The following is a 15,542-nucleotide window of genomic DNA, read 5'->3' as shown; positions in this document are numbered from 1 at the left end:
GTATGTAGTACTTAGACTATTTAAATTACACACTTCTCCAGTTCAATGAACTGTCTGGCTTTATATTGTTATTCTCCTATACCTAATAACAGTGTCTTACCCAACATGCCAATACATTAGGTACATTTATAAAAATAAACCATGAACAACACTTTTTTCATAACAGGCTTTGAGATGTTTGCTTTCAAACATATCCTACAAAGGCTTTTTGGACACAACTAGGACATTGGTAAAATTTAAGAAAATACAAATATGTTAATTAAAAAAATTCACACACAAATTTTAGGAAAAATACAAGCATTTTTCCAATTATCTCTGATTATGTGTACACCTGATGATCTGGACTTTATTACTCACTACTCATTTATCACTAAGCCCAACTATGAAAAGCAAATATGCTCCACACAGAATAAAACTGTTATGAAGGTTTAGTTAATGTGGACAAAGAAAGCCAAGAAAAATCCCTCTTCTCACCGAAAACGTAACACTGCTCTAGGCAAAGATTTTCCTTTTAAAAAAAAAAAAAAAAAATCTAAGAATCCTCAGAGGAAAACTGAAGTTACTTAACCAATTATAAAGGAGGCAGAGAAGAGCTGACTGTTCTAAGCCATCAGCAAACCTCACCTTGTCATGAGTCCGATGCCCTCAGGAGCAGTAGAGGGAGGCTGCTGTAACTGTCCATCCTCCCTTCGTTTCTGTAGCTCCTCAATAACAGGGCTTACTCCTAAGATCAACAAAGCGCATCTGTGGATCACAGAGTTGCACGCAGCAGTATACACATCTTGACCTTCTGTTGGATCAGTGCTGATTCTTCGCTCCTGCTGAGACTGAGGAGGTGGATCATCAAGCCTAGTCCCTGTCCCAGTGTTCATCCTATCTCGATCCCGACTGCGAGCTACTTCACGGGCTGATAGGAAACATTGAAATATTTCTGTAACATGCAACACAAAAAGAAGGTCTTAACTTCTAGACAAAGCTACGCAGAATGAAATTTTCATCTACACCTTAGGCAAAAAACTGCCCCACTACAAAGAATATATAATATTTTTTCAACAACAAAAAAATACATTAATAATACTTTCATAGAAGAAGTAATGCGAACAGAGGTTACATAAAGCATTTACACAATACTAAGTTTAAAATAAAGAGGATAATGCAATTTGACAGAGCACTAAAAACTCTTTTTTGGTGTCTTACTGCAACCCAACTCCTGGCTGAATAGCATTGATGAGATTAGTACACATCTGCTTTTTAGCAGATGTATATAAAGTAATGCTTCGATAAATCTGTATTCCAGACACCGGCATCTGTAATTCAATACTGAAACAGTTTCAGCTTTTTATTAGCCTTGATTAGTACAATGAGGAGCCTATCAAAATTCTTAGCCTTCACTTTGCTTAATTTTGCTGTTGTCTTAGGTGCCAGATAAAATTTAAAGAAGCCGTGGTAGAGACCATATCATCTCTGTCCAAAGACCTAAAGCTCTCTTGATTTCATAATTTTAAAGTTCAGTTCCTCTTTGGAAAGGTAAAGGTAAATCCAAACACTTCCTTCACTGATGTTAATGGACGCAGCAAGACAACAAGGACACAAACTGAACTCTGCACGTCAGGATCAACTTTATCAGGATCACCAGTAGAAGAGCCATCATTTTCCTACTTGCTTGTGCATCTTACCCTACTGTCTGTCTGGATATTTCTGGACATATTTACTTTACTGAACTTAAAAAACCTTGTACAGGTAGAACACTGAGCATTTGCCCAGAGTAATTACATATCAAGCAGCAAAAGCATACTGCATCTACTGAAGAAGTAATGTGTACAGCTTCTAGAACCACAAATCATCTCACAAACGTGCATTTCAACACCATAGAAGACTTCTGGGAAAGCCTACTGCATTGTGGATACAATGACACCTCATACAGAATCTGAAGGTGTTACAGACATTTTGGTCTGTAAGATCCCAAACAGGCATATGGGAGTCCTAGTGGAGAATACAAACACTATCAGCAAATTATGTGATGACAGCAGAGGCTGGAAATAGACAGCAATTCTAACAGTATCTGCAGGAATAGTATTTGGAAAAGAAAACAATAACCATATATATATGGAAAATATTTCAAGTCAGTCAACTTTCTTTTCTAAGCTACATACACTATGGTAATTTTCAGTTTAACATGCTTTCTGTCTTTGAGAACAATAGGGTCATGATGGAAAAAAAAAAACTGAGTGTGACTGTATGTTACTTCACTAAAACTGGAAAAATTAACTATTAACTACCTTATTAAGGCTGATTACAAGCCCAAGTCAGTAGAACAGTTTGTGAAGTTCACCTTTTTCCAGTTACCTTCTAAACAAGATTTTTAGTAAACCCATAAGGAAGTATGTTATAAATAGTAAAAAAAAATATGTTATAATAGTATAAATAGATGGTAACCCAAATCCAAACTTTGGCTAAAATCTCAGGTTTTAATAAACTGAAGGAGAGTTATTCAAAGATAAACGTGAATCCCAACTCAGCCCACTGTTATCAACAGTTCTGTTTCCAAACTTCAGAATAACATTACCCTTCAAGACTTATTACATACAAGATTAACGCATGCAAACACAGCAAAAATTTTCTATATAAATGACAATGAAATCTCTGAGATCTATTGAAGAGTTCAGAGAAAAAAAATTAAACCTGTTAGTCTTGTAGACAGTGCATATAAGAAAAGTCGTATATGTCAGATGTCCTACTTGCCTAGTATTCACACTCCCTTGTATTGAAAGAATTTTCTGACCCAATAAAAGCAATACCCCATTTTATAAAAGTAAATTCCAATAATTTTTATGCAGACAGATCTTCCATAATCTTTCACCCCAGAGGAAAAATAGATTGTCCTCCCAAAGGGCATCACATCATTGTCACATATAACTAGTACTTACTACCAGCTGTCATAACTTCATGTTCTCTTTCCTCCTCTTCATCTTCTTGTTCTGGGTGTCCTTCTTCTCTGTCACGTTCTGCCTGCTCCTCCATTTCCGCTTCTTCATCAATTGTACGAGTAAAAGAATGTTCTTGAGTATCAATATCAGCAGATTCTTGGTTATCTAACACCTTGATTTAAAAAAAAACCAAACACATCTATATACAGTGTAATTAATTCTGACCAAAATTAAAGATGAACATATAAGGACATAGTCATTTAATAAGTTTTTTTCCCATCAGTAAGCTACTTTTGATATTGTGTGAAATAAACAGCAGTTGCTTACATCCAAGGCTTTAATATGTAAGTTGGAAAACCTGATTTTCCCTTAGGAACTGTTACTCAGATTATTTGCAGAAAAGCATCTCTATATGATGGTTACTTAGACTCTGTTGCCAAAATGACACTTCAGCATCAAACCACATGCTGTTGTCTCATAAAATACGAGCATGTAAGTGCTGATCAGCAAAATATTTATTATCTAACAGACAATTTTCCAAGGCAGGAAACAGCTTTAGATAATCTGAAAAAGGCAAAGCTTTCAAATATAAAGAATTCAGTTACACTAGAGGTTTTGGAATACTTTAGAAGTTAATTAATCCTACAAATCTTGGAGGACACACATCCCACCAGCATAATCCACATGTCTTCTTCTTGCAGGTTTCCTTTCAAAAAAAACGGAAAGTCTTGATAGCAGCAGATCATGGTCACTGTTTTTCTGGTGCATATTATTTGCTCTTGTCTTGCTACTATTAAGCCTGTGTATACTATGCAAATGCAAACCAGCTATTTTTTCCACAGCAGTATTAAATCTGAGATCTCCCTGAAGCAACAAATCTACTCCATACATTTACATTTGCTATATTACATCTGCACAATAAGCTTGGGGATTTCCAGGTGTAACACAGCATAGTGTACAGGCACAGTACACGGTATCTGACCATGAGCATACGCAACAGCTACAACATCAACATGCAGAAAGACACGTGAACAAACTGGCCATTCTGTGTATGCTTGGTAAGCCAGAAAATAACCAAGCTTAACGCATGATTACTTGTCCTGTGTACACACACTACACCCAATGCTTTCAGAAGTGCTGAGTATCTTGCATGTTAGACCTCTATCATGAGGAAAAAAAGGCATAAAGACACACATCCCCTTAATATTAATTGATAGGAAGATACAGACCTACAGAATTTTTAAAAGCATCATGTCAGTGCTTTACAACATGGTTAAAAAGCCTCAGAAACCTAATGTCACATGAGAACTTCCTTATTTAAAAATATCCCAACTGTAGATTGTAAACAACAACTAAAAATCCTATCAGAGAAACCATAATCCTACTTTAAGGACAACTTTATAATGTCTAACAGTCCCCAGCGCTGAGTAATTCAATGACTACTTCGATTACCAATTCTGACATGGTTTAATAAAATTATTCAGAAGTTGCCATCATTGCTAGTTTCAGGCCCAGTCCCATCATATTGAACATTCATGCAGAGCTCTCCAGGACAAGCAGCCTTAAGGTAACATTAGGCCTGAAAGGAGAAACTGACCGTGGCGGAAGGAAAAAGGGGTAAGACAGGGAACAGTAAGAGAGGGGTGCAGACAGGGACAGAGATTAGAGGCCCAGATATTTCAGCTGGGTTCAGGAATGGCAGCCAGACTAAGCTGTGGCCTGGTCAACACAGCTAAGTCAATTGGCATCTAAGCTGTAGGCTTCTATGGTACAACATGCTATGTTTACAGGTAAAACTAGGCTTCAGGCTGTGCTCAAGTCTAATACTGTCAATCATTTCCTTCAACTGACTTAATACCACAACATACAACAGACTAATGAATTATGCATTGTCCACTTTCATTGGAAAAATTGTCAAAGTTCTTGAACAAGATAGAACAAAAATACCAGCAACATGTGAAACTAACATTACTATGTATTAAGAAAATATTATGTAAAGTGTGAAGAACTGCAAAGAGGTTTACAGTCATACCCATCTGTCTCTTGAGGATGATCTAGTCTGAATAAGTTCCATGTTCTTGCAGGCAAGCAAGCGACTCCGAACTTTATATACACAACGGTATACTTCTGCCAAAGCTTTGCCAGGCTGGTATCTACAGAAAAGAGACCCAAACCAGAAAAAAGAAGAAAAAATACACAAAATTTTCTCTTAAGAATTGAAGTTGGACTTCTAAAAATTGAATTTTTAAAAGCAGCTTTGAGTTACTTGCCTGCTCTCACCACAAGCTTGACTAAGTAAGCTGGTATGTTTTAGAAGAGCTGCAAGAACAAATCTTGACACAGTATCTAGGAGTGATTCATTACTTAAAGTTGCAGTATCCCAATCTGAAATTAGAAACAATTCATTAAAACTGGCTACTGTTTCCAACAAACAAAATTATTTTCAATAGTCTAATAAAAAAAATCTTCACCCATTTCAATCTTTCAATTTACAAGTAGTTTTAATACCTAAGAAATAAGTTTAGCATCAATAACTCAGAAATATACAGCTTCAGACAAACGTGTTTTGGGCTGCTCAAGGTACTTAAGAGTCAGCCAAGGGTTGACTGTAATTACCACGAGAGATTCAAAGAGCTGCACTTAAGAGTGCAACCTCTCTTTCAAGCAAAAATACCAAACTGGAGCTCTTCTCTTTACTAAGACACCAATTTACATGGAACACATTTAGAAACACACCATATTTGAGACTTCCTGCATCCTGCTTCTGTGGACAAATTCTGTGTTGCTCTCAACAGGACCATTTGCTGTCTTCTTGAACTGGCACAGCATGGCCAGAGCTACAGAAAATTATCTCTGGATCCAGCAATTATAGTACAACCCCAATGCTTAGCAGATCTTATTAGAAAAAGAGACCTGGGAATTGAGCAGGAACCCAGGTTTTAGGAAACAAGCATGAAGAACCATTAATAGTCTAAAGCTAGCTTCCCTGACACTTGAAAAAGAAGACATACCTCTTTGTCCCATTCCTAACATATTTTTCAAGTCACTATGCCTTTCCCCTTCTCCTCCCTATCAATTTTGCTTTTTAACTCCACGTTTCACCCTCCTCTACTAGGAAAACAGAAACACCAACAACTGAGTGTCTTTTTTTCTAGTTTGGAGGGAAAAAGAACATTGTACTACATTCTTGCCAGGCACTGAAAACTACATTAAAAAAAAATAAGTAACAGAAAAAGCAAAAGAAAGATTGCGGAACATGACAATAAATTAAGTTTACCATGTCGCAGAATTAAAAGGCATTACCAAAGAAAATACAAGATTCTGCTAGGCATATAGTTGAAGAGTGAAACATGCTTTTAACACACACAGACCCATATTTTCAACAGCTTACCTTTACTAACAGCGTAGTCTTGCATACTGATCCAGAGGCTCCTTGCTGGTTCTTTCGTACAACCCAAGGCCAAATCAACATAGACTGTAATCTCAGGTCTCAGTTTATAATCAAATGGCTTCTGTTCCTCATTTCCAGATAGGGCCACTTCTAACAAGGAGCTCATGCATTTATCTAACAGAATGGAAATACCCAAGAAATGAAACTCTGCAAATTTTGAGGATTATTTGAATTTCCAAGACCCTTTGTAAACTACAGCATATACTTAAATAGCAGTTTTCCAATTTTTTTTATTACTATGTAAACAGAGAAGAATGTTGAAAGGCAAACCCAAATTACACAGACTTACTCAAACTTCATCAAAAATTTCCAAACCGAACACAAATATTTACAACAATAACTAGAGGCTTTCATTTAACAGCTTACCTAAATGAGGAATATCCATCTCCACCCCATCACTGAAAAGTGGAGTTTTCAACCAATAAGCTGTATCTTGTTCCTCAGGGGACACTGGAGGTCCCTGAAGCATGCCACCAAGACACCGCCCAATAAGCAAAGCTACAGTTCTCTCCAGATCAACAAGCCATACCCAAGACTGGGCAGGCTGTGGTAAGGGCACTCCAGCAGGATCAATTAATTCAGGTCCACCTAAAAGTATTAGCAATGAATTGTGAAATTAGTCACTATTGCCTAGACATTAACAACACTTCCAAAATCAGTCAAAGTAAGTCTTGTTAATATTTCCCAGTTAGTAGCAGATTTGTCCCTCGGTCAACAACGTGTAAGCTGAAGAAAGAGCAGTTAGGACAGAAAGATGGCTTAACATTATAACTTGAGCAGTAGCAGAGGCCAGCAACATTCATGGTACAACTGTTCATACTCAACAGTATGTAAAGTAAAGGCCCTTTTAAACTCTGCCCAAGTACCTATTTTGTCCCATACAGATTTCTTTGCATTCTGACAAAAATGCACAGATATATGATACAACTGGAAACAAAAAATCTTGCCAAAAATATTAGGGAAAAATTCACTGAATGGCAAATAAGTATAGCATCTCCTATCCCAAATTTCAGTTGCTTTACCTCTGGTTTTATATTTCTATTCCACCGACACAAGAAATATCTGGTGGCACATGTTCAGAAAGTTAGCAAGTAATTTATTATGTTAAGTTAGAACTCTTACACTGTGAAACTGAAAGCAAAAACAAAACATGGACATGAAAGTAAATAGATCATGACAAAATTATCTATTAGCTGCGTCAGGAGAAGCTGCAAGAAGGGAGTTGGCCTCTACGATCCTTATAGCTCCTTTCCACCATAAGATATTCTGACTTGAAAATCAGTGTTTCTTTTACAAGGCAATATTGCTATTTTCATGCATTACAAATTTAGTATTTTTAGTTCAAGATATATTTCCTATATTGCTCTTGGATTCCCACTCAAGAGACATTCTGAGTTGACAGAACAAAAGTCTGTCTGCAGCTGAAAATATTTCATAGCAACAGATGTCAATACATTTAAGAATCTGAAAAGAAGATGGAACAAGTGACTTAGCTTAAAAAAGAAGCCATCTTAAAAAGGAAAGTTGAACTTCCACTACAAAATGCTGACATGGCATTTTTTACTTCTCAGATGAAAAGTCTGTACTTACCATGAAGTGGCCACTGTAATTCTTGATCTTCTAAAAGGGCTGCTGCAGGTAACAGTCTGTTAAGACGATCTAAAGGTGGCAGCAGATCTAGCAGGTAACTCAACAAAGGCCGAGCTACTGACACTGGCAGTAACAATAATGAGTTGACAATCTGAGAGAGCATGCTCCCAGCAGCCGATACATAAATTACGCCTACACAGGGAAAAAAAGTATTCTGAATGATAGTTATATAATTCTATTCTATGCAGAATTTAACAAGTCAGAAAGAAAGGCATAAAAATACCTCAGCTGTCTCAAAATGTCTCAACTGTACATGTTGAATTTGGGTTTCTTTTGAATAATTATTAACCCATTTTAGTTCCAAGCTTTTCAATAATCTCAAAAAAAATGTACTTTTAAAAGGAGAAATCTAACGTAACTGGAGCAATAACACACAGAGGCAATATCTTCTCCATTCTCTATTTTTCCTCTATGCAAAACGTTCTATCAAAAGCATGAACCAGATGCTGTCCTTGGGTAGATGTTCTATGAACTCCTTTGGGGAAGGCTTGGGATCACTACTTTATGCAGATATAGGGAAAATAATGTATTTTATTATTGAAATCAAAACAAACAAGAACTACCCTAAGCTTACAGAGCCACCATTACTGAATCTTCTATGAACATTTACCTCTCAGTTTTTCCCCAACACTACCATTCCACGAGCTTTCCTTAAGCAGTGTTGCAGAGCGGGAATAGATATCTGTTGCATGAGGCAATAAAAGCTGAAGGTGCTTGTGCAGCAGTGCCACACTGCTGGAATTCTAGAAGGAAACAAACAAGAATAATAACAATAATTCTATAAATGTACTTAAGGGGTTAATTATTTAAATTAGTTTAGCTTTCAAGTACTCAGAAGGTTTTCAACAAGAACCTTACAACCTTCTGGTGCTTATGTATACTGAATTAATTACTTCTCCCCTGAACAACAAAAATAAGGACACACACCTCACTAACACTGTTGATGTGGCAATAAGCCAGCAATTGTTTCTGCAGTGAACATAAAAGCTCATGAAGATGAGCAGGTTGACTGTTTTCTGACGATGATGTACCCAGTAAAAATTTATCACTGTTTTTTTCCAGTTCTCCAAAGGCTTGATCCTATTATGATGAAGAGGGAGAAAAAAAGAACAATTCACTCTGCCTTCAAATGCTGTAATACTTTACTATCATCTTAAAAAGAAGCTTTTTAACGTTTGCCATGTGCATCTGCAATTATTAAAGAAATCAGATAATGTGGATCATGGCATAACTAAACTTGAAATTACCGTCATTTAGAATGTCACAGTAGTGATTGTGATAGCCATCAAGTAAACATTTCTATTCTAGAAAGGGTATTTTCAGATGCAGAAGTATTTTTCATTCAACTCCCCAAGGATAACTCCATGAAAGAATCCACTCCCCACCCTGGCCCCTACATCACGATAAAATAAGTAATAACCCTTTTAGAATTTAGTGTGGGCTGACAGATAAATTGTTCCAGATTAGAATCCTTCTTTGCATTATCTAGGATGGCCATACAAGGAGATGAAGGTAGATAGCTGCTTGACTTCATTCCAAATCCTACTGAAAAAAATGGGTTACTTTCAAGCAGGATATTGAAAGCAGATAGCTCAATCTAGATGACTGATGAAGGTCTAGAGAAAGGAACAAAAAATATCAACCCTCACCCTCCGGAGCTAGGGATACTGTGCCAAAGAAGTAAAACTCTCTGTTTCCTTTTCACTGTTTTATTTAACTGGCTAGCTGAATAAAAAGGTGAGTCAGTTACTTGCTCTTAGACTCCCCCAAACTTTCCAAGGACAACAATCCATTTGACACACTATATATAATAAGATGGCTGACCTGTGCTTCCTGCACTATTAGAAGCTAATCATCCCAGTTAAGTTAAACACTCATGTTATCTTTCTCTGACAAAAAAAGAGCTCCCTACAATCTACTTACCTGACGTGTTAGGTTCTGTCTTAAAAAAAAGTTTGAAGCAAAATTAAGAGCAATAACATTAGAACCTTAGAGATGATTTAACTGATTTTAGTCCACTTCAGGGCAAATACCTATAGCCCTGCTACTTTAGAGAAATAAAAAGCACAATTTTCTGAAAGTAGGAAAAAAGTTTTAACCATTCAAAGTCTTCAAAATTCATTACCATTTAAACAAATAAATAAATACAAGGCCTATACATACTGTATAAAACCCCAAATTTCTTAGAAGAGTCTTCATTAAGATTTCAGCTAGATGAGTATCCGGATGACTGCTCTGGACAGCGTATGTTTGATCAGCCAGATTTCCATAGCTGATACATAATGAAGAAGTTTCTGTGGCATCAGATGGTGAGCTATAGCCAAGCAGGGAAGCTACATGGGTGTGATCCTGCAAACTTGTCAGAATAATATCCAATTGCATTCTCTAAAGAAAAATGTTTAAACAGAAGAAACATTCTTTGTTAATCAGAATAAAATACTGAGCTAAGAAGAAAAAAGCATCAGGCATAGTTACGCAAGAAAAACATTCTGAGTCATAAAACTAAGCTGCAGGACTTTACCATAAAGATCCAACTACTTTCTCCTGTAGATTTGTAGTATTAAGAGAAGAAACAAATATAACAAATTACATAATCACACCTAGTAAAAATCTGAGATTACAAAACAAAGGTATTAGACAATGGACTAAACGCTTTCTCCAGCTTGTTCTAGTTACCTGATAATTTGGGGGTTGGGGCAATTATTCTAATCTATACATAGGAAAAAGGAAAAGGGTGAAAAGCAGGACAAGTATACATTAGACCAAGGGAGGTTGCAGATGCAAACTAATGACTTTAAAGTTCAGTACTGCTCCCCACTGTTGCTGTTATGAATCCTTAAAATTCTAAACTTCTTCTACTCCAGTAATTGCTGGGGGTTTGAGTTTTTACTGGTACTAACATTCAGAATCTTTAGAAAATTAGCACCAGGAAGATGATACTTCATCATTTCAAGTATCAATGTAAAACAGTCTACTCAACAGTGTATAAAATAAAAGATTTGACCAGGATGCTATGAGTACACAACTGAGTATTAGTTTTTCCTATTTTTTTCATCTGAGACTACTGCGGAACTTTCAGTTTCTGCTGCCCTCAAGTTGAGGAACAGATGTTCCTTGAATTTTTTTCCTTCTATTTGTAGGATACTGGGCAAATCTCCTAACCTGCATTAATTCCTGTTCTTCACATTCAAGGAAGAAAAAGAAAAAAAAAAGGAACATCCTATTAATCTCTGCAAAGTAGGGTGAAATATAGGTAGGAAAAGCATTGCACAAGTATTCTTCCCTGAAAAGAGTTGACTTCCTGTTACCTAGACTTGTTAATTCAGGCTAGTATTCACAAATATCTACTCTTCAAATTTGTCTAGATACACTAACACAGCAATTCCTAACCTCTGCGTAGTCAGCCTTCACTTGAGAACACACGTACTGCTCCCTGCCTCACTAGATTCTGATTTAGTCAGGCTACCTACAGATTTTGTTAAGCTGGGCTTTGCACTGCACCTCACCAATAACGTGCTTGTACTCTGCAAATGAGGCTCACCTCATTCAAAATGTTCTAGAAAAATAAAAATACACAGCTTCTTTCACAGCATGGCATATTTTTACGTGACCTTACCTGCCCTTTTGATAAACTTTCCCATCTATCAGGACCTTGGGGTAGAAGAGAATGTAGCAATTCCATTCTCTCTCGCAATGGAGGAAGTAGCATAGTTGCTCCCACTGAGAGAGTCTCAATTACAACCTAAAATTGGAGTAGAAGAAGATACTTTTTCAGTTGAGGGAGGTTGTGGGGGAGAGCCTCAACTCAGCTGTATCTTTAAAAAATATGGTACATCACACACAATATATCCAAAACATCCACTTAGTTTCATTTAGCATCAGAATTCTATCCCACAATAGCACATCAATTTTATATTGTGTGATGCAAAAGTATGTGCTACCTTGAAGGAATGAAGTGAGAACAACGTATTGTCAAACCAATAAAAAATTCTTTGTAATTTCCTCTTTCCTGCAAAAGTGTCGTCCTAGGAGAAGTTACTTAAGTTAGTTACTCCATCCACAACATTAGCATTTTAGGCTCATTATAACAAGCAGTGATGATTAAAACATCGCAAAATAAAAGCAGCTTTTTAAGATTCTCACAAAAACATTCACCTCTGTTTTCTGCTCATAAAAAAGTGGTAGTGATTAATTTTTTTAACTTTAGTGAGTAAAACTGCCAAATCAGAATCCTGTTCAACAGAGTGACAAGTTCAGAAGAAAGTCAGATAAATCCCTAATTACACAGTCAAAGAAAGAAAGGAGTAGAATTTTCACATGTAAACAAAAAGAATTACTTACTTCCTGAATTTCATCCGGGACAGAAGAGTCCATCAGTCTAAATAACAAGTTTCGAAGAGGACCAGCTTGTCGGCCAAGAATGCTGGTAGCTACACCCCCAGCCAGTGCAAGTGCAAGATGATTTGAAAGTAGCTTCAAACACAACTTAAGAAAATTGTGATGTTCTCTGTAAATAGAAATGCATTCCTGTTAATCTCTCCTGTTATTAGCCTTAGTCCCCTTCACTTACTTGTGATTTAAACTTTTAATGCCCATTTGATTTGCATACCAGAAAGATAAGCAAGTTACAAGCAGGACTTTAAAAAAACTCCTCTGAAAACTTACTGCGAACATGCTTAAAAGAACAAATACCAAAGATAGAATAAATTGTCTTTGTGGACAATGGTTCCAAGAGGCATTTAGTTCAGAAAACCAGTCCCACAAATTAGGAGGTAAAATCATCCCAAAATACACACACAAATATATTCCTCACAAAGGAAAAAACCCCACCCTTTTAAAATGTAATAAATAAAATCTTCTGTCAGAAGATTTAGGAGTACAACAATAGGATTAAAAATGAAAAGTCAGGATATTGAATTCTATTCTTCTTAAAGAAAATTTTTGAAAAACTTTGTAGCCAGGAAAAAAAATTCATGAGGATCCTTGATATCTATAGGTTGTTCTAATAAAAAAACACTCATGCTTTCATATTTTATAGGAGTACATTTAAAATGTCACCTTTGGTGAAAAGACTCAAATCTGGAAGTTGTAATATTCATTACTGATGCTTTGTCAAGTGGCTGTTTTAGTCAACATAGCACTATGAAGACAGGCTTAGTTTTATTGCATTTCATCTTCTGGAACGCCTTCCAGAAAAGAGATATGTGGAAATGCATACAGGCTTCCCAAATCCAAAGCAAAGAAAGTGTTTCTTGCACATGTATTTCAAACCTAAGTGGCATTTCATGTGTATGAATCTTATGTTTATGAGAAGCAGTCTGCATTATCAAGACTAACAGAATATTTTATCTTGGAAAAAAACACCATATCAAACAACATACAAATCCACAAAAAAAGCCACCAACCCAGACGGAACTGGTCATGAAACATCCAAATTGTCCACTACTAACCTCTGTCTGTATCAGAAGCAAACTTCTGTAACTGTAATACTATTCCTCATTACAAAGTTTCATAGCCAAATAGTTCCTGAAAAAATTGAACTGCCTTCCTCCATTTTGTTCATTCAGATGGAAAACAGTTATGCTACTTGATATAACCTGAACAAGAGTCATACATGACCTTTAAAAAAAAGTCTTTCATGCATTCTGAATGATTTCTAGTTCTTCAGAGGTGATCAGAGACCTTGGACTGAAAGAAGGAAATAGTCTACCCTCACATGGTAGAAACACTTGCAGAAAAATATTCAAATTCCTTAGACAGAAGCAGAGTTTTATCAAAACACTGATCCTAACTCAAAATGCAATGGCAACTATATATCTCCTGGTTTGAGCATCATACATGATGTTAATCAATAAGTGCATGTATGGATTGACGGATTATCACTTGAAGAGTGTTTTTTGCCTAAGCTCATCAGCAGATTAGACTCAGTAAAGCATTGACTCAAACTGTTCACAGGATGAAAGACTAGCAAAGCAGAAATTATGTACAGAAATAGTAAATGCATTTCAGCTATATAGAGAAATGTATTTTCAAGGACAGCTCTTAAGGAAATAATTAATTCAGTACATAATTAAAATTAATTCCAGACAAAAGATACATTTGAGGTACTGAAAAGCTCCTGTGTTATACAAATGGCACCTGAACAAGCAAATAAACCAGAAATGCTTTTTAAAGAAAAGACTAATGAGGACTAAGCCACACACCACTGCTGTAAAGAAAAAAAAAAAAAATTATAAAAATCTGTAATGTGCATATGCTGTAAATACCTTGATGAAGGAAAAGGAATAGGGGGAATTTCACTGTTAATTTTGTCACAGTAGTGCTCAAGAAAAGAACGAAGATGGGAAAAGGTACTCTCCTCAAGGTCTACGCAGTAGGGTCTGTGCCATGCCACAACTTGCCTGGAATCAAACAAAGTAAATTAACTACTGAGAATATTCTAACTGCTTTAATAAATCAACAGTTTGTGCAGACTGGGTACATGCTTGACCGAACCAATTTTTTTCTTAGAACAAACAGGACTGAGGTAGACTAACTTCCTGGTCCTTGAAGGTATTTTCTGCTCTCTTTTCTGTAAAATTCTTTACAAATCCAAGTCTTCACTTATGAACAAAAACAACTGCAATGCCATGAAGTCTTATGTATTTAATCTGATTCGTGCAAATGCTGACCAGTACTCACAACGCTGTTTTTATTACAAACACTAGATTATAAGGAGACTTTGATATAATGCAGGGAGAATTCAAAAGGGTTAGGATGACTTAGTACTATTTGAGTCTTACTGGCGTTTGAAATTCTTCCTGAATTATCTTTCAAATATTACATTTATTCTAAGACTTTGTGTTAGTCAATATAAAAACCTGAAGTTTACTGGTTCCCTTGAATCACTTGCTGATGTCTTTGGTGTAACAAAGTACTATTTGAGTTACTGTGTATTAATAAGCAAAGTATTTATTCAGGTACCTGGTTTTACTTTAGGTTAACATGTAACCATGCAGAAATTTAAGATGTTTAAATCCATGTCAGTGGTTTGTCTAAACTTCCCCATTTCCCAACGTCTTCTGCTTAGTCTACTCCTTATCACACTAAAGGAAACTGCCTAAGCCACAAAAAAAATCCTGTCAGAAGGACAAAATAAAAAATACTGAGCTCTTTCTCCTCCCACTGCCTAACTTGTGAATTTTTAGTAAACAGAGTTAACAGTTGTCTAGCAGTGGTTAAGAAATCTTCATATAAAAAGAATATCCAAATCCTTGGTGCTTCTATATTCTTACCTGTAAACTGCAACAATTTAAAAAAGAAGTCAAGAGAAGCTGAGAGGAGGAAAGAGAGGAAAAGAAAGCCAAGGAGAGAGAAGCCAGAAGAAAAGCCTCTCCAGTCCAAAGCACTACAAGCAGAATGCTTGAAACACATGATGTGGTTAACACCTTCAAGAAAGAGTTAAATGTATTCCAAAACAGACTTTTATTAAAAAATGTATACCTGTCCCTTGGAAGTGCCGTCCAGGCAAGGCT

At 36.2% G+C, this 15,542-nt stretch overlaps 1 protein-coding gene across 1 annotated transcript in view; it reads right to left on the bottom strand.

Moving 5' to 3' along the window:
* Positions 1-624: 624 nt before the first annotated feature.
* Positions 625-15,542, bottom strand: part of LOC103768109 (probable E3 ubiquitin-protein ligase HERC1) — a gene marked incomplete at its 3' end in the record, with an annotated part of 24,521 nt that continues 9,603 nt past the window's right edge. The window contains exons 10-21 of the mRNA XM_008935241.1: positions 12,370-12,501; positions 11,645-11,770; positions 10,192-10,413; positions 8,956-9,108; positions 8,639-8,771; positions 7,969-8,160; positions 6,745-6,966; positions 6,319-6,492; positions 5,198-5,312; positions 4,960-5,080; positions 2,928-3,099; positions 625-907 (exon numbers count right to left, since the gene is read on the bottom strand). Of these exons, the coding sequence (XP_008933489.1) occupies positions 625-907; positions 2,928-3,099; positions 4,960-5,080; positions 5,198-5,312; positions 6,319-6,492; positions 6,745-6,966; positions 7,969-8,160; positions 8,639-8,771; positions 8,956-9,108; positions 10,192-10,413; positions 11,645-11,770; positions 12,370-12,501 (2,045 nt within the window). The remainder of the gene's footprint in view (positions 908-2,927; positions 3,100-4,959; positions 5,081-5,197; positions 5,313-6,318; positions 6,493-6,744; positions 6,967-7,968; positions 8,161-8,638; positions 8,772-8,955; positions 9,109-10,191; positions 10,414-11,644; positions 11,771-12,369; positions 12,502-15,542) is intronic.

The sequence above is a fragment of the Merops nubicus genome, unplaced genomic scaffold (genome assembly GCF_000691845.1).
Source record: "Merops nubicus isolate BGI_N331 unplaced genomic scaffold, ASM69184v1 scaffold7172, whole genome shotgun sequence".
Taxonomy (NCBI): domain Eukaryota; kingdom Metazoa; phylum Chordata; class Aves; order Coraciiformes; family Meropidae; genus Merops; species Merops nubicus.
The sequence above is the reverse complement of the archived record's forward strand: the minus strand, read 5'-3'. Positions and strand labels throughout refer to the sequence as shown.